General features: G+C 44.1%; 1 protein-coding gene across 1 annotated transcript in view; it reads right to left on the bottom strand.

The window, feature by feature from the left end:
• Positions 1-27,330, bottom strand: part of WWOX (WW domain containing oxidoreductase) — a 1,123,669-nt gene extending 1,096,339 nt beyond the window's left edge. Inside the window, exons 1-4 of the mRNA XM_064383331.1 lie at positions 26,924-27,330; positions 17,973-18,037; positions 16,610-16,667; positions 15,119-15,297 (exon numbers count right to left, since the gene is read on the bottom strand). Of these exons, the coding sequence (XP_064239401.1) occupies positions 15,119-15,297; positions 16,610-16,667; positions 17,973-18,037; positions 26,924-27,030 (409 nt within the window). The 5' untranslated portion in view covers positions 27,031-27,330. The remainder of the gene's footprint in view (positions 1-15,118; positions 15,298-16,609; positions 16,668-17,972; positions 18,038-26,923) is intronic.
• Between the last annotated feature and the right edge of the window lie 433 nt (positions 27,331-27,763).

Genomic DNA, 27,763 nt, shown 5'->3' with positions numbered 1-27,763 from the left:
AGGAAATAGCTCTGGTCAGCCTCGGCGCAAGTATGTTCCTTGATACACGTAAGCCACAGTCAGCTGAAGCTGCAGTAACAAAATATCATGGACCCAGTGGCTTAAATAGCAGACATTTCTTTATCACAGTTATGGAGGCTTAAAGTCCAAGGTCAAGGTGGCAGCATGGTCACATTCTTGGGGAAAGCCCTCCTACTGGTTACAGATGGCTGCCTTCCCACTGTGTTCTCACATGGCTTAAGGAAAGTTAGCTAGCTCTCCATCTTCTTCTCATCAGGCCACAGATCTTTCTTATGAGGGCTCCACCCTCGTGATCTAATTATCGCTTAAAGGCCCCTGTATTACTCTGTTCTCGTGCTGCCCTAAGGACATACCCGATCCTGGGTGATTTGTAAAGGAAAGAGATTTAATTGACTCACAGTTCCGCATGGCTGGGGAGACCTCAGGAAACTTACAATCATGGCAGAAGGGGAAGCAAACATGTCCTTCTTCACATGGCAACAGCAGGAAGTATGAAACAAAAGTGGGGAAAGCCCCTTATAAAACTATCAGATCTCATGAGAACTCACTCACTATCACGAGAACAGCATGAGGGTAACCGCCCCCATGATCCAATCACATCCCACCAGGTCCCTCCCACAACACCTGGGGATTATGGGAACTACAGTTCAAAATGAGATGTGGGTGGGGACACAGCCAAACCGTATCACCCCCATGTCCAAATACCATGACATTAAGATTAGGGTTTCAACACAGGAATTTTGGGGGAAGACATATACATTTAGTCCATAACACTCATTCTGATTTTTTGGAATTGCCATAAATCTACATTAAAGTAAAATATCCTGATTTTAATATGTTGGCAAGGAGTCCAATTAAAAAAAGAAAAAAAATTCCACTACAGACCATTTTTGTGTGGTCCATACAAAAAAACATCTGGAGGCCAGATCCAGGCTCCAGACCACCAACCAGTTCTTCCCTTTGTCCTAAAGGCTGTTTGGGAAGCTCTACCCTTGAGCCTACGGAAATAATCAAACATGAAAATGTCCACCTCCCTTAATCACTATCACATGACAACAGACTGCACATATAATGGCAGTCCCATAAGATTACAACACTGTGTTTTCACCGTACCACTTCTATGTTTAGATACATACACAACACTGTGTTACGACTGCCTATAGTATTAGGTACAGTAACATGCTGTACAGGTTTGCAGCCTGGAAACACTGAGTTTGTTGTGGTCCATTACAGCTGCAACAAGACACTAATACACCTTCCCAATAATTAAGTAAACATGTAAGAAACATACAAGCAAGAGACGCACACGTGTACACTCGGGGAAGTCAATCACGAACGGTATCATGATGACGATACACCAATGCGACTAGCTTCCCGAAACCCCACCAGGATCAGGCCAGCAGGCAACAGAAAAGAAACACTGGGCAAGTGGCGACGCTAAGCCTGGCAGGAAAAAGGCCCTCGTGCACACACAGGCTGACAGCTCCCAAGTCAGCTTTTCGAGCTGAAAAGATGGTATCCCTTGCCAAAAGTCTGACTCTGCTCCCTGACTGAGATGCTCCCCGTTTGGATCTGTTTCAGAGCTCTCTACTCTATCAAACACTCCATCTAGTAACTGTACATGAACTTAGAATTGAAACTTCCTTTGCTAATAAAGTTGTAAGAGCATTTTTAATGCCATTTGGAATGCACTGATGATCTCTCAGCTGATAGAAGCTTCTCTAACCTAGCTGCTGAATTTAGAAGCCACAGCTGCCTTGCTGCACCACACAGCCACGGAGTAAAATCAAAGGCAGTCAGAAGACATCATATCACAAGATGCAAAACGTTTTGAGAGTTCAACTTCACAGCCAATGGTGGCTGACACAGCGGAGTCTCTCCATTTGAAAGAGATTGATTATTTTCATTCTTTTGTTCTGTGTGATCACCAGGAAAAGAGTTTCTATAATCAAGATGTGGCCGGCAATTTTGTTGATGTTATATAAGCAAGCAGCATCCAGTTTGTGTCTGAATCCCCAATCTGCATCTACACTGGTGCTGCATTGTGAGAGGAAGTAAGGACCTGGGCAGGTGAAACTTATACGGCAAGCAGGAAGAAACTGCATCGCCCAAGAACTCACAACATTTCCACCTATGTAATCTCAACACAACTCCAACCATGGAGGTTTCTGCCTCTGCAGAGATTCCATTCTTACTGTATCAAGTTTCTGCTCCTGAATATCTGGCTAGAGTCAGAGCCTGTCAGCTTTAAATGGGATAGCATCCATTAAAATTGTAGTCATCACTAAGCAATCAATTGCATAGCGTGCTACCCTGTCACCCGACATCTGGTTCACTTTGTAAATCCTTAAGAAGATATTTGCAGGAACCTCTCCCCATATCCTAACAACAAGAAAAAAGTCAAGAGCTCTTATTTTGTTCCTTCCATTATGGAATAAATGACTCTCTTCCTCCATCTTCTTCCAACCCTCATCTTCCCTTTAGGACTCTTTCTTCTACAATTGTTATTCTTCCCAACCGGCAGCAACCTTAGAGTCATACAGTATTTTAATTCTTCATTACGGCATTTCACATATTGTTTTATTTGATCCGTACAAAACGGTATGTGACAGAGAAATTATTATTCTCTTGATTTTACATGTGAGGACAGTCAGGCTCAAAATGGTTAAGTGACTTGCCTTAAGTTACGTAAGTTAAGGACCATCTGTGTCAAATTACAGCTCTCTTCCTAGCATGTCCAGTAGACTCCAACAAAACTGCCCTACCTATCTAAGTGCCAATAAAACTGTATTCAAACACTGACACATTCTTGGATATGATCAAGAAAGTGGGACAGCAAAGCTGAACATTTATACTTAATACGCCAGGCAGGCCGATAAACTATCACAAACTTGACTGAAGAAGTGTGCTAACGCAGAACTCTCAGTAACAAAGATGTTACCGTGATGCATGGTATAACAGGAACAGTTTGAAAGAACAATAGTTTTCCTCCCGTTTTTCCGGCAAGTTTATCTGTTTTTATTCCTTGTCCGGGTAGTTTGTTTGTTTGTTTTGTTTTCCATTTGATTCTTTATTTCTGGATGAAGCTATTTTCTGACTTCCAACCAAAAAAATACATAAAATGTTTTCTTTCATACCAAAGACAAGTCAATGTCTAAAACAGTTATTTAGAAAGGTCATTTTAGGACAAATTCACAGAGATTATGGCAGCCTCTCGAGGATCTGGGAACCAGGAAGCTAGGAAAATACCAAACTAATTTCAGTGGTAACTCGATCCTCTTGCCTCCCATTCCAGAAATGGCTACACATTATTAAACGCCTGCAGTGATGAGCAGACAATTCCCTGGGCACTCTGGAGTTCCCATCTTTAACAACGTTGCAAAGCAGGAGTACTGTCCATGTTGCACAGAGGTGGAACAGGAGTTCTGCAGTGATGAGCAGACAATTCCCTGGGCACTCTGGAGTTCCCATCTTTAACAACGTTGCAAAGCAGGAGTACTGTCCATGCTGCATAGAGGTGGAACACGAGTTCCGAAAAGGAAGTAATTTTGTGCGGGTCAGATAGGAAGTGGTTATCCCAGGTTTCGAAACTAGGTCACGTCTGCTTCCAGAGTCAGTATTCCTCCCCTACATCTTCCCAGATAGAAACTTGCTACCGATCAAGCTTGCCGTAACTGTCAGCAAAGCTATTTTCAGCAATGGTACAATTTCTCCACATGAGAGCAGGCTCATCCAATGAGAGAATGCACAGAAAAGCTCTGAAGCGATGTTACTATCATTAATAGAAGATCTAAGGGAAATTTGCAAAATCAAAATAATAAAATCTCGCCTACTGTGTCATCTTGGGACTCCACCACCTTTGCAAAACTGGCCAAGTTTAAGTTTTCTGGGGTATTCCCTCCTTAAATGGGGGTACCAAAGCAACAGTGCCTTTGATTTGAGTTGTGGCTGGCATAATAGATAAAACGTGTGCTTAAAGATTTTGGTAAAGCAAACTGAGGAGTTAGGCCAGTCTCTTTTAGTGAATTTCCTCTTGATCACAGGATTGAATAGGTACTTAAAGTAATAGACACTTTATAAATTAACTTCTAAGGGATATTTTGAAAATTAAATTATAGTAGGAGGCAAGCAATCAATTAGCAATCGATGCATACCCAATAGTCACGCATATAAGATGAAAAGGCAATTTGTTAATAAAACAAAAAGCCAGACATAAGAAAAGCTTATCAATCTCGCTAATCATCAGAGATATGCAAATGTAAGTGATACTTTTTAAAAATTCTAAATCTCAACTTTGGCAAGGACTCTGGGCAAAGGAGCATTCAAATTGGTACAACCTTCCAGGGCAGTTTGACAAAACGAATCAAGATACTAAGGTTTGGGAGCAAATCACTAGATTCAGCAATTCCACTTCCACAAAATAAAACTATAGTAGAGTCACGGAGGGGTACGAACCTTTAATTACAAAATGTGCTTCTCCATTCCATAGCTATTAAAAAGCTGGAATCCACCCAAATGTACCATACTGGGAGAAGAGCTGGAACCACATAATGGAATACTATGCAGCCATTTAAGATGTAGGGTATTTAGCAACACAGAAAGATACTCACAATTTATAGCTAAATGGAAAAATCACAAAAGCAGGGAAAACATGCTTAGAATCATATATGCCAATTATTAATAGTACACTTCTAATTGGTAAGAATTTGGGGGTTTTTAAATCTTTTATTCTTATTTTATCTTCATTTTCTAAATTTTCCATAATACATGTTAATCACAATAATCTTTAAAATAATTATTATATTAAATGAGAAGGCCTATCAAGCTAATCTAGCTTAACACCTGGCATATAAGAGTTTGACAAATGCTACCTCCTGTTCCCCGAGATTTATTCCTCAATGCTTACTTTGCAATCGTAACACCAAAGGGGTTTTGGTAAAGGAGCTTCAGTTTAAAAAAAAAAATTTTTTTTTTTGGTAGAGATGGGGTCTTGCTATGTTGCCCAGTCTGGTCTCAAACTCCTAAGCTCAAGCAATCCTCCTGCCTCAGCCTCCCAAAAGTCTGGGTTTACAGGCGTGAGCTACTGTGCCCGCCCTAAGCTTCAGCTTCCGAATCCAGGATCAACATGGAGTCCAGAAAATACATCAGCCATGGCCCTCCCCACGGATGCCACTCCCAACACTTGGCTGTGCACAAAGGGAGCCTTCACAGGTTTAAATAAAGTGGTTGATTCCAAACTCAAGATTAACAAAAGTGAATAAGCTGCTCAGAAACAGCTCGTACAGGACTGTGTGCTGTTATTCCTCACAACAAGACGGTGGCATGTACAGAGGAAAGGGCCCCAGGCGTGGAGCCCATTACCCTCTGCTCTATCCTGCAGCGCCCACTCCACAAAAAGCTGTATGATCTCAAGTACGTCACCTCACCTCTTTGCACTTTCCTTTTGACACCATCACAAGACAGCTGTAAGCACTGTGGTGAGAATTAAATATGACAAGAACGGAATCTTCATAAATTTTAGAGCGCTATCAATATAAGACAATATTATAATAAATATCAATCTGTAACAATTAAATACACTTTAGAGGTAAGTGTAAAAACGAAAAGCATTGTATTAGCTTTAACTTCAGTTTCTGTGCAACCACAGGAGAAATCTGATTCTGATTTTGTTCCTCTTTATATGAAATAAACTTTATACAAAAGGCTTAGCTCTGTTCATCCGGCTTGTTACCCTCCGCCTAGGAAGAAATAGTAGCAACATCGAAATATGAGTTTCCTCCCTGCCCGCCATCTCTCTGTCTTTCGTTCATGCACACCATCTCAGATGTCCTCTTAGCGAGTCTAGTGCAGAAACCTTGTTTTGCTTTCAGAGAGCACCATCTGAATACGGCTTCTAACATGAAGCCTCCAAAAATCACAGGAAGTAAAACCACCAAGCAACACAGCCTGGTAAGCAAGTAACTCAAAGACTTAGAACAATCGGACTGAAACCCTGTCACACCACACAACCCTTCCTGCGTACCCCATTCCATAAGGCTTGTGTAGACCGAGACCAGCACTTGATGAAATGTACTGTTACTTACGAAGCCAAAGGGAGATCACAAATGTGGGCAAGAAACTAAACACGAGCTACTGGAACTTGCTTTTTGATCCATCTACTGGTGCCTTAATTTAAGAGATCTTTCCAAGAAGGCCTCCTAGTGACCCAAATGTCATTTTGGAGAAGGCTGAGGATTCATATCTGCTCATGGATAGGTTACAAAAGTCCAAGAAGGGCTGCGTCATGCCAAATAGGCAACAATCGGGGGGGTTTCCACCGTCGGCATCTCATTTATTACGAAGTCTATAATAACTCCCAGAATAGCCATCTAGTTTTAAAGATTTATTTGATAAACAAATACATTTGTATATAAACAACCAAAACATCTTGACTCTGGTGAAACAGTTTTGCAATGTTACAAGTATATTTGCAATGTTTTTCAGGCTCTTGCATTTCTGAAAAAGTTGCTGAGAAAAAAAATTTATAAATAAAAGTATATAATATAGCATATTCGTTTTTGTCCCCGTTTAAAGATTTGAAAATAAGCAGTTTTGTAAAGCCAGAGTGTATTCTTTTCCAGGCCAAAGTTCTATTTGACAGCTGAAGTATGCGATTAATGGGCTGCCTCAAACCGTAATTACAGAGCCAAAATAAAAATTACCCTCCTTAAGACTGTACACGGAGAACACTGGCTATCGGCTTCACGTTGAGTAGCTAGTTTCATATGGTCCCTCTTATTTAAAAAACAATATTGTACTGAGCCCAAAAGGACATGTTTTCTTCTAGAGCAAGAATGTATCACTAATAAACAATTTAACTACAATACATTATGTAACACTGGGTAAGGCTGGGGGCAGGGACAAGGGAAACTATATTCTTTAGAAAAAACATAGGGTCGAGGGTGCGGTGGCTCACAACTGTAATCCCAGCATTGTGGGAGGCCAAGGCGGGTGGATCACAAGGTCAGGAGTTCAAGATCAGTCTGGCCAAGATGGTGCAACTGTCTCTATTAAAAATACAAAAATTAGCCAGGCATGGTTGCGGACTCCTGTAATCCCAGCTACTCGGGAGGCTGAGGCAGAGGTTGCAGTGAGCCAAGATCATGCCACTGCACTCCAGCGTGGGTGACACAGCAAGACTCCGTCTCAAAAAAAAGGAAAAAACATAAGGTCACCAAGGCATTGAAAATGAACCTTAAACAGAGGTATTAATATGTAAATATTACAATTTCCACTTAGGAAAAAAAAAATTATATTATTGCTAGGCCAGCACACTCCAAACCAATAATATCATGAAAACACGTGCCCTTGTGTGATGTGGCAGAATGGCAGACAGCCTGCTCCCTGAATACAATGGCCCTTTTTATTAAGGTGATCCCTTCATCCCTGGCATTTTATACAAACAAAACAAGAGACAGAAGAGAAGAAACAAACATGACACTAGAAAGAGTCTTCAGTTTGAACTCTATCACAGAGAAGTATAAGACCTCAAAGACATGTTAGAAAAGTAAAAGACACTATTTAACAAAAATGAAGGCAAGATGGACTGGAAGAAAACTATATTGCGATGCTACCTCTTTTGTTTAATTATATCAAAGGGCAACAGAGCCCTCTAGTGGAAAAAAAATAAAAATATATAAAGACGTTTCTGCTCTTCAAGAAAATAGGTAGAATACCACCGGGCATGGTGGCTAATGTCTTTTATCCCAGCACCTTGGGAGGCCGAGGTGGGCAAACCACTTGAGGTCAGGAGTTCAAGACCAGCTTGGCGAACATGGCGAAACCCCACCTTTACTAAAAATACAAAAATTAGCAAAATTAGCCAGGCAGGGTGGCTCACGCCTATAATCCCAGCTATTCAGAAGGCTGAGGCAGAAGAATCACTTGAATCTGGGAGGCAGAGGTTGCAGCGAGCTGAGATCATGGTACCGCACTACAGCCTGGGTGACAGAGTGAGACACCATCTCAAAAAATAAAAGAAACTATGTAGAATACTGTTCCATTACAATTCTTACTGTGTCACTAAATGACGTAAAAGCAAAAGATCAAATTATTTAATTGGGTTTTAAGTAAAACAAGTTCCAAATTTTCAAGCTTTATGTAATACTACAAGTCCTCAAGTAGAACAAAAATCTCTTATTAGTTTTTAAATTATGAGTTTGAACCACTTTGTCATTGAACAATAGTTTATATGACCCTCATTTGTTATGCTGACGCTACAAAAAAGCAATTAAACTCTAAACCTACATGCAAGCATGAAATTAACTGATGACCTCATGTGACAAAAAAAGTTTCAGATGAGATCTAATCAGGTTCACACAGACAGTAGCCCCCCTTATCCTCAGGAGAGGCGTTCTAAGACCCACAGTGATGCCTGAAAAACTGGATAGCGCCAAACCCTAAGTATTCTATATTTTCACCTATACATACATACCTAGGATAAATGTATAAATTAGGCACGGTAAGAGATCAACAATGATAAGAGAACAACTATAACAATGTACTGTATAAAAGTTACATAAATGTGGTCTCTCACACTCTCTCTCTCTCGAAATTAGTATTTTCAGATGCCTGTTGACCTCAGGTAACTGAAGGTGTTTCTCAAAAAGTGAAACACCGTCCTGGCACAATGGTTCACACCTGTAATCATAACATTCTACGAGGCTGAGGCAGGCAGATTGCCTGAGCTCAGGAGTTCAAGACCAGTCTGGGCAACATGGCGAAACCCTGTCTCTATTAAAAACATAAAATTAGCTCGGCGTGGTGGTGCGCATCTGTAATCCCAGCTACTCGGGAGGCTGAGACACGAGAATCACTAGGACCTGGGAGGCAGCGGACGCAGTGAGCTGAGATTGCACCACTGTACTCCAGCCTGCATGACAGAGGAGGACTCTCTCAAAAAAAAAAAAAGTCAGACCATGGATAAGGGGGCACTACTGTATATGTGATTACAAATCTGTTTTTAAAATGTATGTATACAGATACACACCCCTATCAAAAGTATTTTACATGAGATTACCAAATTATGCAATGAAGCTTACTTGAATGTTTTAAATTGGTGTCTTCCTTGAGATATTTGTTTCTCAAATACTTTGACCATGTAATTTCCATGTACATTCAATGTCCGATAATATTTCAATGTAAAATGGTTAAGTCATAAGGTATTAATTCTCAATTTTTATAAAATTATCATTTAAGGATTCTTTCTAATATTGTCAATAATCTCCATAGTTTCTTAGAACAAAGTAACTTCAAAATAATTTTACTTACAATACCTGGATATAATTTAGCATAAGAGAACAGTAGACACAAATGTTTTTAATTCGAAATGGAGTTTCAATGCCCAAAAGATTATTTAGATTATTTCAGAATATTTTCCTTTCCTTAATGAGCACCAGGTTCTTAAAAAGATAAATGCCAAGATCCCACTAGTTTAAGTCTTGTCAACAATCAGAAAGGAAACTAATCGCGCATTTCAAGATCCTAAGTGTAATGATTTCATATGAGTATGTTTTACCCAAGAAAATGACTAAATCTAAGTTAGCTATGGCCTCAGATTTATGGGACCTTTCGGAATAAGTGGAAAAAAAAAACATCAATAGCATGGTTTAGGCTCAAAGGCAAAATTTAGTAACATCTAGGTACGAAAAGGAAAACAAAGAACCAAAGGGGTAAAGGAGGCCGGTGTACTCCGTAGTTGGGAAGTGTGGGTTTAAAGTCTTAGGAATGAACATCCTTCTCTACATGAAGAAAAAGCAATGTTCTTGTATTAGTGTAGAATGGGTTGAACTTGCAGCAGATAGGAAGTCATCACGGTGATGATTTGTAGGATCAAAGAGCATGGCAAGTCCACTTGACACTGTAATTTCAACACATGATTTAGAAACAGGACCCCAAGTTTTAAAAAGTAGGCTCTCTAAGCTAAGACCATCAATTTCAACATCACACCATGATAACACTTTGGGATTCCCTGCATGAAATTTGATACCTTCATTTTGTTTCAAGGAAAACAAATTTAGGAGTGAATGACACCTTGAACATGTACTTTATATACCTCAAAATACGTACATTTTGATACAAAAGTGTGTGTGTGTGTATGTGTGTGTGTGTGTGTATGTCCATGTAATAAACCTTAGAGAGGTGATTTTGTGACATAAATACCAATAGAAAATTCAAGTGTCAGTCCCAAAATACATTTCACTGGTATTTACCAATGTGGCCAGTTTGTACATGTTCAGAGGAAGAAAAGTTTTGTTTCTGTTAATGGGTCCTTTGGCTCAAAAACTGAAACCAAGTGAGGTTATTCTAGCTTTAAAGTCACAACATATGATGCAGCCCAGAGTTCTAAAGGTTCACAAGGTGAAAGAAACTTTTCATCTGGACCAAATTCTAGAAAAAGCTTTTAAAATCAAGTTTTAGCCACTGCTGGATTAGGAATGAAAGTTAAGAAGTTTTATTATCATCACCACTGAAGATTAGACGGAAAATATCTAATTTGTTCATACTTGTTAACAGCATCTGGACACGGTGGCTCACACCAGTAATCTCAGTACTTTGGGAGGCTGAGGTGGGAGGATTACTTGAGCCCAGGAGTTCAAGAACAACCCCTGGACCACATCGTGAGACCCCATCTCAAATATTAAAAAAAAAAAAAAAAACTTAATGGATGTCTGACAAAACCCTGGATGTCACTCCTTAAATATGATATTAAATCTGTCTGCTTACAGAAAATAATTTGCATGAGCTCTAACAAACATCTAGCTAATTAAGACAGTGAACAGAGTAGGCGGTCCCACATTTAGGCATCCAGCTAATCCCTCATTAGAAGGATCCTGCCTTTGATGAGCAACATGACAGCCGGCAGGTAGCAGGGGGCAGCATTTTATACTCAATATTTTACATGCACAGCCAAATTAGTTGACTGATAGGCTAAGTCTAAAAATGAAGCAGGGATCTTCCTCAATGGGAAATTCCCTCGCCTAAAAAAAAAAATTCCCTTTCCTGACGCTTCACAACACTTGCACGTAATGATCACCGTGCTGAAGGCATTTCCAAATGTTTTTTACCAAATCAGAGCCATCAAGCTGCTAACTCCAAAGAGCTGTAAAACACCTGGCCCTTCCTGCTCAGTCTACGTTGAACACAAACAGAAATGAATTCCTCCCTTGTCTCTACTGGTTAGCATTCAGGACTGCGGGGTTCCGGGCCTCTTGATCTGCTAGCAGAAGCTTTGGGTGAAGAGATGACTTCCCCCTGGATACTGAGATGCTGATCTCCACAGAGAAAGGTCCACAAGCTACAGCTTTCAATCTACAAAGTTCTTCAGGTTCAGAAAGCTGGTTAAACAAAGGTCAAGGAGAGAAGAGCGTTAGTGTCTGAGGAGGCAACATTTTAATCCTTGCAGCTCCCTAAAAAAACCAGGGGGGGGGGGTTGAGACAAGGGGCACGGGGGTACAGGACACTGGTGCAACAATTACACACAATGCGTTGCCAAATCTTCCTGTGGCCTGGGGCATCCCATTTGCCTAAATTTCATCTAAGCTGCGGCTAATTTAGAGAATGTTGGGGTGATATCACTTTGAATGAACTGGATTATCTAACGCAGGAGTCAGCGCTTTTTTTTCTGGAAAAGGCCAAAGAGTAAATATTTACGGTTTTGCGAGCTATATGATCTCCACCAAAATTGGCCAACTCTTCTGGTAACATGCAAACAGCCATGTTATTTTGGAATAACCGAATACACACATACGGTATTCCCCATTACAGGAATGGGAATAAATAGGCATGGCCGTGTTCCAAAAACAATTTTACTTACAAAATCAGGCAGTGGGTCAGAGTTAGCCCAGAGATCATAGTTTGTTCACCCCTAATCTAGACAGCTGAATCCAGTTGACAGTGGTAATACCTGCCTATAAACCTTAACTGTACAAGCAAGGATTTCATGAACCCACAGTGCTTTATTCTGACATTTCCTCCAAATCCTTTTATCTGTCAGAATCACTGATTTTTTTAGATGAATTAAGAATCTCTCCAGTTGCCTTAGCAGAATCAATTATCAAAAACTCAAAATACAGCTCCGTTTCAGTAACAGCCAGGGAGAGGAAAATTATGACAAGATGGAGTTTGCTTAGAGGCCACTTCAAAGCGGGCACGGCACTAGTGCAACCCTGAAGAATGTCAAGCGAGGGATGCCCCCTTCCCTATCAGTGAGATCCTCACCAATGGCAATTCCAACAAAGCAGTGCCTTGTGGGGCATTAAAAAAAAAAAGAACCACTGGAAATGCTATTTGTAAATCGGCCTTCAGGCAAATTAGGTATCTATGTTTTTATTTGTGGAGTCACCACTTTCAAAATAAATCTGGTTATGTTTTGTTTCAGCCCACTCTGCCTTAGAGAAAATGGACATTCACAAGGTTAAAGATTTCACAGTTCATCCAAAGCAAATAGGCTGCCTTGAGGGGCCAAAGGAAAGGGACCACCAGCACCATGAAAAGCTTCAACAGAAGATGACTCTTGAATGCCCCAGAAATCTTGGAAATAAAGATGCCCAAATTCACTCACTCGGCATTCAGCTATTTCATTTGAAATGAGCAGAACTAAAGTAGTGATAGCAATTTATAAACTGGCATGTTTCACAGCTTAGCAGAAGGACTTTATCTAGAAGCCACAGCCTACCTGGGCAAGGACACTTTCTAAGGCAGCCACTCGGGACATAAAAGCTAACTTAGCAAAGCTATGTGCCTATCTTCAGCCTCCTCCTTTCTTCAGGCCTGATACCACTGCTGCAGAGTGAAAGTGATTTGTGAGTTTTTGATTGCCTGGATTTGCAGTACAATATTATTTCAAAAATTCAGAAAGAAAATCTTTGGCACTCACCTAGACTTATGCTTCCCAAGAGTGGAGGGGAATGGGGTGAGGTGGCGGTGTTAAAGGCCATTTCTGAGGAAGGTGACCGCTGGGGAAAGAGCTGCGGGCACTTGAATGGGAAAGGCTGGTCTCCCTAAGACCTTGCGTGACATCTGTGCCGTCCTGAGCATTACAATTTGCCAAGAGCTCCAAAGGGACCGCAGACACCTCCTGCAGTGTCCGCAAAATGAATGATGAGTATCAGGAAGGAAGAGTCTTAGGGGGAAGTGGGAGCTGCAAAGAGGCACAGAGAGTTTTTGGCTTTACTCCAAGATGCAAGGGCCATTCTCGACAACCACAAATTTATTCTCAATGCTTCAGAATCTCCTCCTCTCCATCACGACTTCAATATCTAACTAGACATCACCCTTTTCATATGCTGAACCAATTCTATCAGTCCTGGATTACCATGTTGTGGGTCTGCTGTTGCAAATCTTTGAAAGAGCATTAGCTCTCTTTAAGGGTCTGCTGTCTAATGTCAGGTGGAGCAGTTTGAACACTTAACACAAAAAAATAATCAGCAGTCACATATCTTACTCATCAGGGAAAAACAGTCCAGCTGGAAGATTAAGAGACTAAGATCTTTTAATCTGGTTAACTCGTTAAATTTTTAAAAAGGTATTTTTAAGCCCTTAAATCCTTTTTTCTTAATAATTCCGCAACTATATGGCTCCACACATTCACCCTAACAGTAGTTAATATAATCAACACCATGTATTGCTTCCTGGATGGGGTATCCCACCATTGTTTTCACTATTACGCCATCAGTTTTGACTTCAATGACAATGATATAAAATTTACTCCAATGCAGAAGTTCAGACAATTGGATTGAACATATTTGGAGCCCGGGATGAGGTATGAGACTTAATTTTAAATAAATCCCTTTCAATTCTTAAAAAACATTCCAATTTGCCTATTTACCTTCATGGGCAAGTGCAGTAAAATATTCTGCACTCGGATTGCAACCTGTTAGATTCTAGACCTTGTACAAGACAATAACTGATCCCTGAACAATGTATTTTTACCTCCTGTGCTTCCCTAATCATGCTAGACAATATTTCCGTAGCTTCAAGGAATTGTTCCAAATTAAGAAAGAAGTGGAGATGGATAATGGGTACAAAAAAAATCAAAAGAATAAGACCTACTATTTGATAGCACAACAAGGTGACTATAGTCAATAACTTAGCTGTACAATTTAAAATAACTAAAAGAGTATAATTGAATTGTTTATAACTCAAAGGATAAATTCTTGAGGGGATGGATGGATACCGCACTCACTAGGATGTGATTATTTCACATTACGTGCCTGTATCAAAACATTTCATGAACCTCATAAATATGTACACCTTTATGTACACCGTAAGGACAGAGAGAACTTGACAGAAGACAGCCCAATGCAATGTTTTATCTGTCAGCAAATCCAAAGATGCATACGTGTACTCGAAGCGGCTGGTTCTCACTGATTCAGATACTTATGTAAATAGACCAAAGCAAAGTAAGAAGGAAATCCTAGAAAGAGTTATGATCTGCTTCTGCCTTGCTCCTGTTTCCTTAACAGCCCACCATGTCAGAGCAAGGACACCCTCTCAAGCCGTCTACCCATGATGGTCCCTGTGGGTAAACAATGGCAATTAAGAGGATTAATTTAGAGGTGAAGACAGGAACTCATTCTCCGATTTTATAAGGAAATAAGATCCTGTGCCCAAAAGAAAATGATACGCTCAGTGACCAGTCGAAACCTGTAGCATCCTTTGTTCCCAAGTCATAATACCTTGTTGTTCCCCATATTCTATTACCAACCAATTTTGGTTTTAATAACCCAGGTAATTGAAATATGTCCGCACACCAAGCAGACCAGGTCAAAAACTCTTAGACGGAGCCTGTCATCTCTACTCCCTGAATACCAAAATAGCCGCAGTCTTTTGCCGAGCGTTCAGCTTTCAGAGACTTCAAGGTCAGCCCCTACAGAGCCTTCCATGACAACATTAGGATTTAAAGAAGGTGGTGATTTTAATGAAATGATAGCTGAAAAGGATAAGACTCATGTTTAAATCAGAGAACCACTACAGAAAATTCCATTACAGTTAGATTTAAGTGGATATCATTATAGTAGTCCCACAAATAAGTAAATAAAATAAGTTAACTGCCTACCTATTCCCGAATTAGCTCCAGTGACCACGACCACTTTGCCAGTGAAATCCCGGCCCTGGAGAATCTCCATGGCAGTGGTGCTGCCGTCGTATCTCTGCCGGGCAGTTGGCTTTGTCGGATTATCATCCACAGTAAACGCCAGTCTTGGGTCCAAGTAGGTAGTCCTTTTATTTATATGGCTGCCCAGAAAAGGAGAAAGCAATGAACCCACAGCAATGAACACCGGCATTTATAAATATAAGATAATCTTACAGTTTAGGCAAACCCCATTTTTCATGTACCAAAACGCTTATTTCTTAAACCTGAAAAGAACTGGGGCCCATTTATCTTCTGGCCTCCAGAAAGATTCCATTTCTGCCAGGAAAGATAGTCATCAAACCCTTTCCTCCAAAACTGCCTATAAAATATGCTGGAACATATAACAACTATTGCCATGTATCCTCAAAAAAGACCTCAAAAAAGTCTTCTTGAGAAGGCTTTGGGTCTTAATCTAATTCATGTAAACACAGCTATGAGATCTGTCAGCCACTCTTTTCAGTAGATTTCAATTAAATCTCTTAGCCGTGTGCAAGGGCCTAAAGACGTAGAGAGTAGAAAACTCAAAATGATAAAGCCTTAGTTGTAAATAAGAAATTGCCGACTAATAAAATTCTAACAATCTTCATTTTAAGACTGCACTCGTACCTCCTACAAGCACTCTCGTTTTGATTTGGAATTGATTTAAATCTTGTGGAAACAGTATTAAAATATATTGGATGCTGGGCACGGTGGCCCACACCAGTAATCTCAGCAATTTGGGAGGCCAAGGCAAGAGGATCGCTTGAGCCCAGGAGTTCAAGACCAGCCTGGACAACATAGTTAGACCTCGTCTCTACAAAAACCAAGCAACATTTCGATGTGACAGCACATGCCTATAGTCCCAGCTACTCGGGAGGCTGAGGTGGGAGGATGTTCACATGAGCCCAGGAGGGGGAAGCTGCAGTGAGCCATGATTGTGCCACTGTACTCTAGCCTGGGTAGACACTGGAATTTATTCTAAAGACAGAATCAGAGAGGTGAAAAAGTCTTAGAGATAAGGATGCTCAATACATTATTTATAATTATAGGTTCTCAATAGGAATTTAACATCATCGATGTCCAATAGGCAATTTGATAAATTATAGTATATCTGTACAAAATAACTCTAGAGCCGCTAAATAGCGTCTATTTGAAAAACAGATAAGGATATGACAAAATGCTCACAATATAGTATGTGGAAAAAGCAGGTTGTTAAACAGTTCACACAGTACATTCCCTACTTTTTTTAAGGATGCATGTGCATAGAAAATAGAATAATAAATCCAGAGTTGTTAAAAGTAGTCACTTCTGCTAAGATTACAGGTATATACTATTATACTTTGTATTATTCTACAGTTATTAGATTACTTTTATAATTAAAAATTCCTATTAAAAAGCAGAACAGCTGAGAGCGGTTTCTTTGTATACACTTACTCAACAAAAAACACTTGTCCATTCTCATCAGTTTCTTGTTCCCATCCATATGGCAAATCTGAAACACAAGAAAGACAGGTCGACAGGTGCCGGGGCGAAGTGAAGATGGTCCCCAGGTCAGGAAGGGGAGGAGCTCTCCCGGCTCCTCCCCCAAGCCTGTCCCTCCCACCCACCAGTTGTCACTTCAACTGGATTTGGTCACATGTTCCAACTGTGGCAGCTGCAGAAGGCCCCTGATCCCACCTGGGCTCCACATTTTTGCCTCCTGCTTTGAAGGAAACCTATTTTATTCCTGATCACTCTATGAACCTTACTGGTTGTGCCAGTCAATGGGAATTCTCCCTTGAATGAACTCACAGAACGTATCTATATGTAGAACAGGCACCCAATGTCATTCATACACTGACTTGTGATGGCTCATACGGTATTAGAGGGCAGTGTCATTTTTTTTCATGTGCACAGGTTAACTCTTCAACTAGACCCTAAACCTATTGAGGGCTCAAACCTTCTCATACTTTTTTTTTGAGACGGGGTCGCATTATGTCGTCCAGGCTCATCTCGAATTCCTGGGCGCAGGTGATCCTCCCACCTCTGCTGCCCAAAGTGCTGGGATCACAGGCACAAGCCACCATGCCTGGCCACTTCTTATACTTCTATTCTGTGCATCGCACCCTTGCTCAGAATCACCTAGAAGTCATGATAATCTTTACGAAATTCCCAAAATATTTATATATTTACTTCCAAGGTATAGCCAAGAGTACTGTATAAGCAACCGCAACTATAGGAAAATATCATAAACCGTGAATCAAAGGCCTCAGTTATTTTGATACTTTGTGTTTTTCGTTGTTGTTGTTGCTATTTTTGAGACTGCATCTCGCTGTCACCCAGGCTGGAGTGCAGCGGCGTGATCTTGGCTCACTGTAACGTCCACCTCCTGGGTTCAAGCACTTCTCGTGCCTCAGCCTCCAAAGTAGCTGGAATTATAGGCACGCACCCCCAGGCCTGGCTAATTTTCATATTCTCAGAAGAGATGAGGTTTCAACATGTTGGCCAGGCTGGTCTCGAACTCCTGACCTCAAGCGATCTGCCCGCCTCAGCCTCCCAATGCAGCGGGATTACAGGCATAAGCCACCGTGTCTGGCCATTTTGATACTTTAACACCAGTAAGAAATCATCCTCAGTCTATGCTACGATCTCATCATCGTCTTCTGCCAAATCAGGTAAGCTCCTCAGGGTAAGAGTCTGGTTCTCTACCAGAGAGCCCTCCCAAAGAGACACAATAACCTGTCACCTCTCTGCCTGTGACATTTTCCCCATCTACTTAATGCTTTAATCCAATATCCTCTGACAGCAACATACAAACCTCCTGCCACTCGTTTTCTTTTTCCAGTTTTTGGATGTTCCCACTGAGTCTTCTCCTCGGTGTGACTGTTAAGAACAAAAAATCACAGTAATAAGTAAAAATTAACTCTTCTAGAAAGTAATCAATTGTATTAAATTTTTTCTCTCCCAGATAATACTCTCTGTCAAAAGTAGTAAAAACAGACATTCAGAGAAGGACTGTGCAGAATACAAATGTCACTGTTTGCATCAGGTCAAATTCCGCAGGTTGGAAGCAGCAGCAGTCCTGTAGAAACTTCCAACAGCCTGCCTTTAGAAGTCAGGTGTAAGGAGGAAGTGCGGGAAAGAGGAGAAAGAGGACTGTGATCCCAGCTACGGGGTCTTTAGGAAGCTGGCTGAATCACTCAAAATATCTAGGGGCATTCTGCTTTGTATTTGTTTTAGTTTTATTCTAGGATGTAGTGATAAAATGCTAATACTTAATGTATATAATCTCTTAAATGTTTACTTATTTATTTGTATTTCTTTTTAAAGAATCAGGGTCTTACCATGTTGTCCAGGCTGGAATGGAACTCCTCGACTCAAATGATCCTCCTACATCACCATCTTGAGTGGCTGGGACTAGAAGCATGTGCTACCTTGCCCAGCTAAAATGTTCTTTTTTTGTTATATATATATATATATATATATTTTTTTTTTTTATTGTGCTTTAGGTTCTGGGGTACATGTGCAGAACATGCAGGATTGTTGCATACGTACACACATGGCAATGTGGTTTGCTGCCTTCACCCCCCGTCACCTATATCTGGCATTTTTCCCCAAGTTATCCCTCCCCAACCGCCCTACCCCCTGCTATCCCTCCCCTATTCCCCACCAACAGACCCCAGGGTGTGATGCTCCCCTCCCTGTGTCCATGTGTTCTCACTGTTCAACACCCGCCTATAAGTGAGAACATGCGGTGTTTGATTTTCTGTTCTTGTGTTAGTTTGCTGAGAATGATGGGTTCCAGATTCATCCATGTCCCTAAAAAGGACACGAACTCATCGATTTTTACAGCTGCATAGTATTCCATGGTGCATATGTGCCACATTTTCCTTGTCCAGTCTATCATGGACGGGCATTTGGGTTGGTTCCAGGTCTTTGCTATTGTAAATAGTGCCGCAGTGAACACACGAATTCATGTGTTTTTATAACAGAACCAATGTTAATTCCTTCTGCAAATGTAACTTCGAAGTGTTGCATTAAGCACTGGTTCCTAATTGGTCTCAAAAGGTACTTAAGAAATGCAGTAAGTCAGACCCATAGGTCACCTAGCTGTGTGCTGTGCACCTGTGGTCAAGTGACCCAACTCCCTCATCTCCATTCCCTCTTCTGCAAAATGGAAATGATCCTAGCACTGATTTTGGGGTCTGCTACAAGAATATTGTATATCCAGTGTTTCACATAGCGCCTGGCATACAAAAAGCTCTGGGAAATGTAAGCTATTATTTTGAACAAATCAGTTACACAAACTAGCCTGATGATTGTGTCAAACTTAACATTTCACCTCAGACCACCACCCAAAGTTGTAATTAAAATAGTAGGCCAATAACTAGAAACACCTGTCACCAGGTAACAAGGTATCCTGGAAAACATACAATTATTTCATCAGGGAAATAGCCCGGTGCTCCAGAGGCACTCGAAGGGTAGGCTGGGTTTCCTAAAAGTTGACCTACTCATGCAAAAACAGAAAGTTATATTACTTAATAGGTAACATCTAGATGATAAGATGTGAACATTCTTTCCCTATCAATTATTTTAAAGAAAATAAATAGACCAGGCGCAGTGGCTCATGTCTGTAATCCTAGCACTTTGGGAGGCCAAAGCAGGCAGATCATGAGGTCAAGAGATCAAGACCATCCTGACCAACATGGTAAAACCCCATCTCTACTAAAAAATATAAAAATCAGCTGGGCGTGGTGGCGCATGCTTGTAATCCCAGCTACTCGGGATGCTGAGGCAGGAGAATTGCTTGAACCCAGGAGGCGGAGGCTGCGGTGAGCCGAGATCGTGCCACTGCACTCCAGCCTGGGCGACAGAGCGAGACTCTGTCTAAAAAAAAGAAATGCAGAGAGCATGAATTTTCTAAAAAATTTGACAACCTGCAAGCAGGGTCTTTTCATGAATTGCTGGATTCTGATCTGTTTTGACAAAGTCTTGGCAGCTGGGTCTCTGTCATGGTGCAGGAATGAATGCCTCGCTCAGGACGCAGAAGACCAGAACGTCCCATGCTAGCTGTGCCCAGCCAGTCTCTTCAGCACTACTGCCATCTCACAGAGCTGCTGAAAAGGCGAGACACATGACACCTGTGACACTGCCTGGAGAACGATTAAATCCTTGTACCAGCTTAGATATCAGCAGCAAAGACAAACTCCTACTTTGTACGTCAACCACGATCCAGTATCACTTGCAGCTCTCTCTGGTAAGGGTAACCCACTCTCCGCTGGCACAGCGGGAATATTAGTGTATCACCTCCCGCTTCTCCTCACAATGGAAGGGAACAGCAATCAGATAAACCAAGTTGGCAATAACAAGAAACCTTCCTGCCCCTTGCAGGGCTGTGTCTCATGCTCCTTCAAGAAAGTTAAGAGAGGGAGTTGCATTTTCCTTGCCTGACATTAAAAGTAGTCTTCATCTCGGCCAGGTACGGTGGCTCATGCCTGTAATCCGAGTACTTTAAGAGGCCGAGGAGGGCGGATCACCTGAGGTCAGGAGTTCGAGACCAGCCTGGCCAAAATTGTGAAACCCTGTCTCTACTAAAAATACAAAAATTAGCCAGGTGTGGCGGCAGGCACCTGTAATCCCAGCTACTCGGGGGCTGAGGCAGGAGAACCACTTGAACGTCGGAGGCAGAGGTTGCAGCGAGCAAAGATCGTGCCATTGCACTCTAGCCTAGGGGGCAACAGCAAGACTTCGTCTCAAAAAAAAAAGTAGTCTTCATCTCATAGGTACACATCAAATAAGCTTGAAGCCTGGCTCCAAAAATCTCTGCCCTCAAGAATCCAGGAAGGGGCCAGGCACAGTGGCTCACACCTGTAATCCCAGCACTCTGGGAGGCTGAGACGGGCAGATCACTTGAGTCCAGGGATTCAAGACCATTCTGGCCAACATGGCAAAATCCCATCTCTACTAAAAATACACAAATTAGACAGACGCAGTGGCACATGCCTGTAATCCCAGCTACTTGAGTGGCTGAGGCATGAGAATATCCTGAACCTAGGAGGTTCAGGTTACAGTGAGCCCACACCACTGCACTCCAGCCTGGGTGACAGAGCAAGACTCTGCCTCAAAAAAAAAAAAGAAATCCATGAAATGACCCTTAACAGTGGAAGCTGAGCCCTGATGGCAAGGCATGCTGGCGCAGAAAGAGCCTCCTGGCCCTTAGTAGGTGAAGCTGGGCCCTGACACACCCAGCCTCATGTCTGGCCCACAGCAGGTGCACAAATGTATATACAGAATGAACACTTTCCAAAGGAGCTATAAAACTCACTCAGAATATTTTCTATCTATTCAGAAAGACATTTAAAAACCAAAACAAAGTCTGTCAACCTATGTTCTTGACTTTTACAGAGCATGCCTAGACCAAAGTTTCTTTTTGTTCTGACATGGAGTCTCGCTCTGTCACCCAGGCTGGAGTGCAGTGGTGCAATCTCAGCTCACTGCAACCTCTGCCTCCAGGGTTCAAGCTATTCTCCTGCCTCCTGAGTAGCTGGGATTACAGGTGCCTGCCACCACGCCCGGCTAATTTTCGTATTTTTACAAGAGACAAAGTTTTACCATGTTGGCCAGGCAGGTCTCGAACTCCTGACCTCAAGTGATCCACCTGCCTCGGCCTCCCAGCATTATAGGCGTGAGTCACTGCGCCTGGCATGAATCACTCTTTGTTGTGGGGCTGTTGTAGGCATCACTGGCCTGTGCCCACTAGATGCCAATTCCCCAGTCCCACAGTTGTGGCCACAGAAAGCGTCTCCAGACATTACCAACTATCCCCTGCAGAACACAACCATCCCTGGGGAAGAACCCGAAACCAGCTGAAGCGAGGAGAGTGATCTGGTCGTGAGGATTCTGGAGCCCCACTGCCCAAGTTTGCTGGGTCTCCCATGTGCCAGCCACCCTGCCCTTGAATAAGTCATTTTATCCCCTGTGCCTCAGTTTCCTCATCAGTTAAGGTGGGGACAGTAACAGTACCTACTTCTTGGGGTTACAGAGGACCGAGGGAGTTAACATGAGAAGAACCAAGCACAGTGGATTTCAATAGAAGACTTATTTTAAATAAATATAAAAATTAATTAAAAGGTGTTTTTTAATTATAACTTAAATGACTTTTTTATGAAAAGAAAATTAGAAGACATGTCCGCTAAGTGTTCTCCTATTCTCCTTTAAATAGAAGGCATCTTTTATGTTTTATTCTTTCAATAAGTTTGTCATTTAAAACGATAATTAGTAATCTAAACTTAAACCAAAGGATTCAAAATTAAATGGACACCATATTACGTGAATACCACACTTACGTATGGGGTGTTTTCTTTCTTTTTTTTTTTTTTTGACAGGGTCTTGTTAGGTGACTCAGGCTAGAGTACAGTGGTTCAATCATAGCTCACTGCAGCCTCGAACTCCTGGACTCAAGCGATCCTCCCACCTTGGCCTCCCACCATGCCCAGTCTATAGGGGTGCGTGTGCATGTGTGTGTGTGTGTGTGTGTGTGTTCTGAGCACAGTGTAAGTTAGCAGAGAGAACCAGAGCTGACGGTGAGGACGGCCAGCCCCGTGGACGCTGAAGCCACTGAGGACTCTGAATGCCAAAAGGCCTGAGCTTCCTAAGAAAAGGGGGACAGGGGAGGGCAGACAAGGGACAGCTTGGACACTGAGACCTCATCCCTCAGTCCCCATCTCCCATGAAGTGGCTGCAGAGACTCTTAGGGGAGAGGGATACAAGAAAGGTCCACCAGCTCTCTCAGGGCCCCCGTCTCCCCTGACCCTGTCCCTGGGAGCCCAGCCTGGTGGGCTCTGGAGCCCTAAGACATGTGTGCCTTTGAGGCCTACAAGTGTGCCATGAGCAAGGGGGCAAGCAGGAGACGTCCACAGCACCCACTCAAGACAGGGCTTCCACCAGACCCCGAGGTGTCAGTGGGAGCTCCAGCCTCTATCCCTGGGCGTGGCCCTGCTACAGCAGGGGAGATCATATGGAAAAAGAAATGACTCAAAGAGTGGCCCCCTAGAAAGCACCCCCGCAAAGTTTCCCAAACCCCAAGAGAAAAACAAGCGTCACTTCCAGAATCAGAAATGAAAAGGGGTTGGAGCCAGAGCAAACGTTTACAAAGAAAATAAAAGAAGGGCCAGGACGCTCACAGGTGAGGAGAGATCAAGGGAATGTGGGGTTCGGATGGATCAGGGGCATCCTGACACCCAAAGAACTTCAGCTTTTCAGCCCTGACACCCTGAGAACTGAGGGCCAGCAGGGATGGCCAGAAGGACCAGAGAGATGAGCCCTCCAGCTGGGAGCCAGCCAAGCCCTGGCACCTCAGGTGGTATAATACAGAGCTAATGTATGCGGGGCTGATACCACGGTGATGGGTTGAGAGGCGCAGCAAGCCACCATGGCACACGTTTACCCTATGTAACAAAGCTGCACATCCTGCACGTGTATCCCAGAGTTTTAAATTATAATAAGACACTGGTCGGGCGGCTGGAGGAAGGGCTTTTGGAGACCATGAACGTGCCGAGTCCCCTGGTCATGGACCACTCATGAAGAAAGCAAATGGGAGAAAGGCCACGCAGCATGACGGCAGGCAAGGGGGCACGCAGGGCGCGCGGGAGCAAGGGAGCCCCATGGCCCTAGCGCCAGGCTCCAGGACAAGCCTGCAGGGAAGCAGAAGCGCCTCTGGGTCTGAGTGACAAAGGAAGAGACACGCCACAGAGCCAGACGCAGAGGTGGGCTCAGGAAGCCGGAAGCAGGTCATGTGCATCTTTATACCCTGGGCCCAGTGCGCCATCCGCCCACAGAAGCCCGCGGCTGACCTTCTCTAGATGATTTACTCATCCCGTGCGGGTTCATCTTACAGCTTCCAGAGGTAAGCACTGGGGACACGCAGGTGGACAAGCTACCCTCATGGACTTTGCAATCTGGGCGAGGGAGACAGAGCCAACAACGAGGAGGACGAGCCAAGGCTTAAGCGCGAAGCAGCAGAGAAATCAGGTGACAGGTACAAGGTAGAGGGGACAGCCACAGTCAGGAAGGTCTTTTGCGCAGTGACACATAAGCTTATCTCTGAAAGATGAAAAGGGGCCCTTCCCCCACAGATGGACAGGCGAGAGGGCCAGCAAGTGCCCGCTCAGGAGCCCTGCAGCGGTTAATGGTTCTCTGCTGCTGCTGGAAACGTCCCTTTCATTCTCCAGAGCCAGAAATCCTTCCTGCAGTCACAAGCCTAATGCCACTCTGGCTCTGTCAACAAAGGCCAAGCTTCTCAGCAAGGCACAGTACTGCAGCAACTAGGTCCTTCCTTCCCTGCCTCAACCTTCACATTCCTGGACCTCACAAAGATCACACGTCCAGCTGGGGGCGGCGGCTCACGCCTGTAATCCCAGCACTTTGGGAGGCTGAGGTGGGGAGATCATGAGGTCAAGAGATCGAGACCATTCTGGCCAACATGGTGAAACCGTCTCTATTAAAATACAAAAAATAGCTGGGCATGGTGGTGCATGACTGTAGTTCCAGCTACTCGGGAGGCTGAGACAAAAGAATCGCTTAAAAGCGGAGGTTGTAGTGAGTCGAGATCACGCCAGTCTGGCGACAGAGCCAGACTTCATCTCAGAAAAAAAAACAAAAAAAATCACAGGTCCCTGTACAGGCCATGCTGGGGGTCTCTCCTCTCACTGTTCCCTCTACCTGGACTGCCCTCCTGCCCCCCTCCAACTTCTACCTGTCCTCAAAACACTGTTCTGGGCTTGGTGCCGAGCCTCATGCCTGTGATTCCACAGCTTTGGGAGGAAGGCTTGAGTCCACTAGTTCAAACCAGCCTCAGCAACATGGTGAGACCCCATCTCTACAAAACAGGTAATAATTAGCTGGGCATGGTGGCATACCCCTGTGGTCCCGGGGACTCAAGAGGCTGAGGCAGGAGGATCGCTCGAGCCCAGGAAGTCAAGGTTACTGTGACTGTGTCACTATACTTCCTAACATTCCCACCAACTACCCACACACACCTCATGCCAGACACATTGCTTCCTGGGACACACACTGTGTGGGGATGCCCCTACATGTCACTGTGCCCTAGAAGACTGGGTGCCAAGGATGACAATGGCTCTTACTTGCCTCGGTATAACCAGCGCCAGCAAAAGGCCCAGCACGGCCCTTGTGTGTAGTGAGTGAACTCATCAGAGCTTTACTGTTTTCCTCCTACCTTGCCACCAAAGGTAGCAGTGGTTCACATCCTTGCACAGATTAGAATGACCTGGAAGGGAAGAGTTTTACAAACTACCAAGGGAGAGGGGAGGGCACAACCCAATTAAATCAGAAATTCTGGGCCGGCGCAGTGGCTCACGCCTGTAATCCCAACACTCTGGGAAGCCAAGGTGGGCGGATCACTTGAGATCAGGAGTTTGAGACCAGCCTGGCCAACATGGTGAAACCCCATCTCTACTAAAAACACAAAAATTAACCAGGCGCGGTGGCAGCTGCCCGTCATCCTAGCTACGTGGGAGGCTGAGACACGAGAATCACTCGAACTCAGCATGCAGAGGTTGCAGTGAGCCGAGATGGCACCACTGCACTCCAGTTTGGGAGATAGAGCAAGACTCTGCCTCAAAAAAAAAAAAAAAAAACCCTCTGGAAGGGGGGCCCAGGTGCTGAAAATCAGATTTACATCCATGTTTCTGAAAACCAAGTCATATTCCACTTTACCTGAAAAGCTTAATAGACATTCTCCCAAAGTTGAGAGTCGGCTACTATAGGTTCTCTATGGAGACCCAAAACGTGTATTTAGGACATTCCCCAGGTGATTCTAAGGTGCTGCTATTAAAAGGCACTGTCATAGCTGAAGAGCAACCAGGAAAGACAGTTAAGGAACAGAGAGTGCCTACTAGACACGATGCTATGTGCTTTCTGCACAGTGCCTGAACTGACCCCTCATATCACCCCATTTTACAGGTCAGAAAATTGAAATTAAACGTTCTTTCAATGGCCCAAGGTCACGCAGTTAAAGACGAAGGCTCTGCTGAGGTTTCCAAAACTTTCCCAGGAAACGATAGCGAAACTACGTAGGACTTCTGCTAAAAAAACACTCCTGGCTGGGTGCCGCGCTCGCTCTTGTAATCTCAACAATTCTGGAGGCTGAGGCAGGCGAATTGCTTGAACCCAAGAGTTCGAGACCAGCCTGGGCAAGAAGGTGGGACCCTAGTCTCTACAAAAAAAAATTTAAAAATTAGTTGGGCATGGGGGTAGCGCACGCCTGTAGTCCCAGCCACTCAGGAGGCTGAGATGAGAGGATTGCCTGAACCGATGCTGCAGTGGGCCGTGATGGCACCACTGCACTCCAGCCTGGGTGACACAGCGATACCTGTCTAGAGAAAACAAAACAAAACTCCTAGCCATGCAACCCAGAGCCTGAAGGAGAAAGCTGAGTACGTGCACTTTAAACGTCTTTATTTTTTGGCGGTGATGAGGCCACTTTGCCCTCGCCGCGCCGCGCAGTGCTGCCTCCTGAACAGCAGAGGGCGCGCCGGGACGCCGCCAGGTGACCCCCACTGGACCCAAGGCCCACAAAGGGGGCCGGCCCCTCCTGGGGACCGTGGACCCTTTCCCCTAAGCTCCTTAACAGTCATTTCCACTCTCCACCGCACTCGCTGCGCTGGAGCGCGGGTCCTCCCCTCGCAGGTGGTGTCCGAGGGCAGTGTAGGGTCCCAGGTGCGTCCCCGGCCCCACTGCGGCCCCCCTTACTTGGCGTAGTAAACCCAGCCGTCCTTGGTGGTTCTCTCCTCCCAACCCGGGGGCAGCTCGTCCTCACTGTCCGTGTCATCCAGGCCCGCGTAGCGCAGCGCTGCCATGACAGACGGAGGAGGCACCTGACCCGCTCGCACGCTGCCGGGTCGGGTAGCCCAGGAACTCACTCCGACTCCAAACGAGCGCCGCGCGAGTTGGGTCTCGATCACTCACGCCTGCGCACTGCGCCCTCCGGGGACCACTCCGCCGACCACGAAGCTAAACTCCAGTTTCCGCAGTATCCCGGCTGCCGGCGTCAAAGGGGCTGGGCTGGAGAGCAAGGCGGTGAAAGCGCCTAAGAGGTCGCGCTGCCGCCGGGCTGGACAGCAGAGCCGGAGAGTAATCCGACATGGAACGGAGCCTCGTCAACCTGCCCGCCGCAGGGAAGGGGCGTGCGCATTTAGTTTCGGGCCAGGACTCCGCCCGTTGCTGGGCGACCCATAATCACTTCCGCGTTGTTCTAGCCAACCCCGCAGGAGCCCGGCAGTTGGGCATCCTGGGAAATGTAGTCCAGGCGGCGCCTGGTTGGAAAGCGCCGCCCATGCTGGTGTCCTCGGCTTCTGTCTCTTCTTGCCTTCGGGCCTCATGAAAGTTCATGATCACAAACCTTCCAGAGCTTGCCAGCATTGGTGCTAATTCACAAACTTTGTTTTGCATATGAACACAATGTTATGTAACCTGGTGAACTTAAAAATGCTGATTCCTGATTACCTGGTTTTAAAGAAGTTTCTTCCAGCCAAAACACAGTGCTGTTGATAAGAGACTGACGTTAACAGAGCGCTTAATATGGGGTCCAGG

Source organism: Aotus nancymaae, unplaced genomic scaffold, assembly GCF_030222135.1.
Source record: "Aotus nancymaae isolate 86718 unplaced genomic scaffold, 86718_ANA_hifiasm-v0.15.2.pri h1tg000030l, whole genome shotgun sequence".
Lineage (NCBI taxonomy): Eukaryota > Metazoa > Chordata > Mammalia > Primates > Aotidae > Aotus > Aotus nancymaae.
The sequence above is the reverse complement of the archived record's forward strand: the minus strand, read 5'-3'. Positions and strand labels throughout refer to the sequence as shown.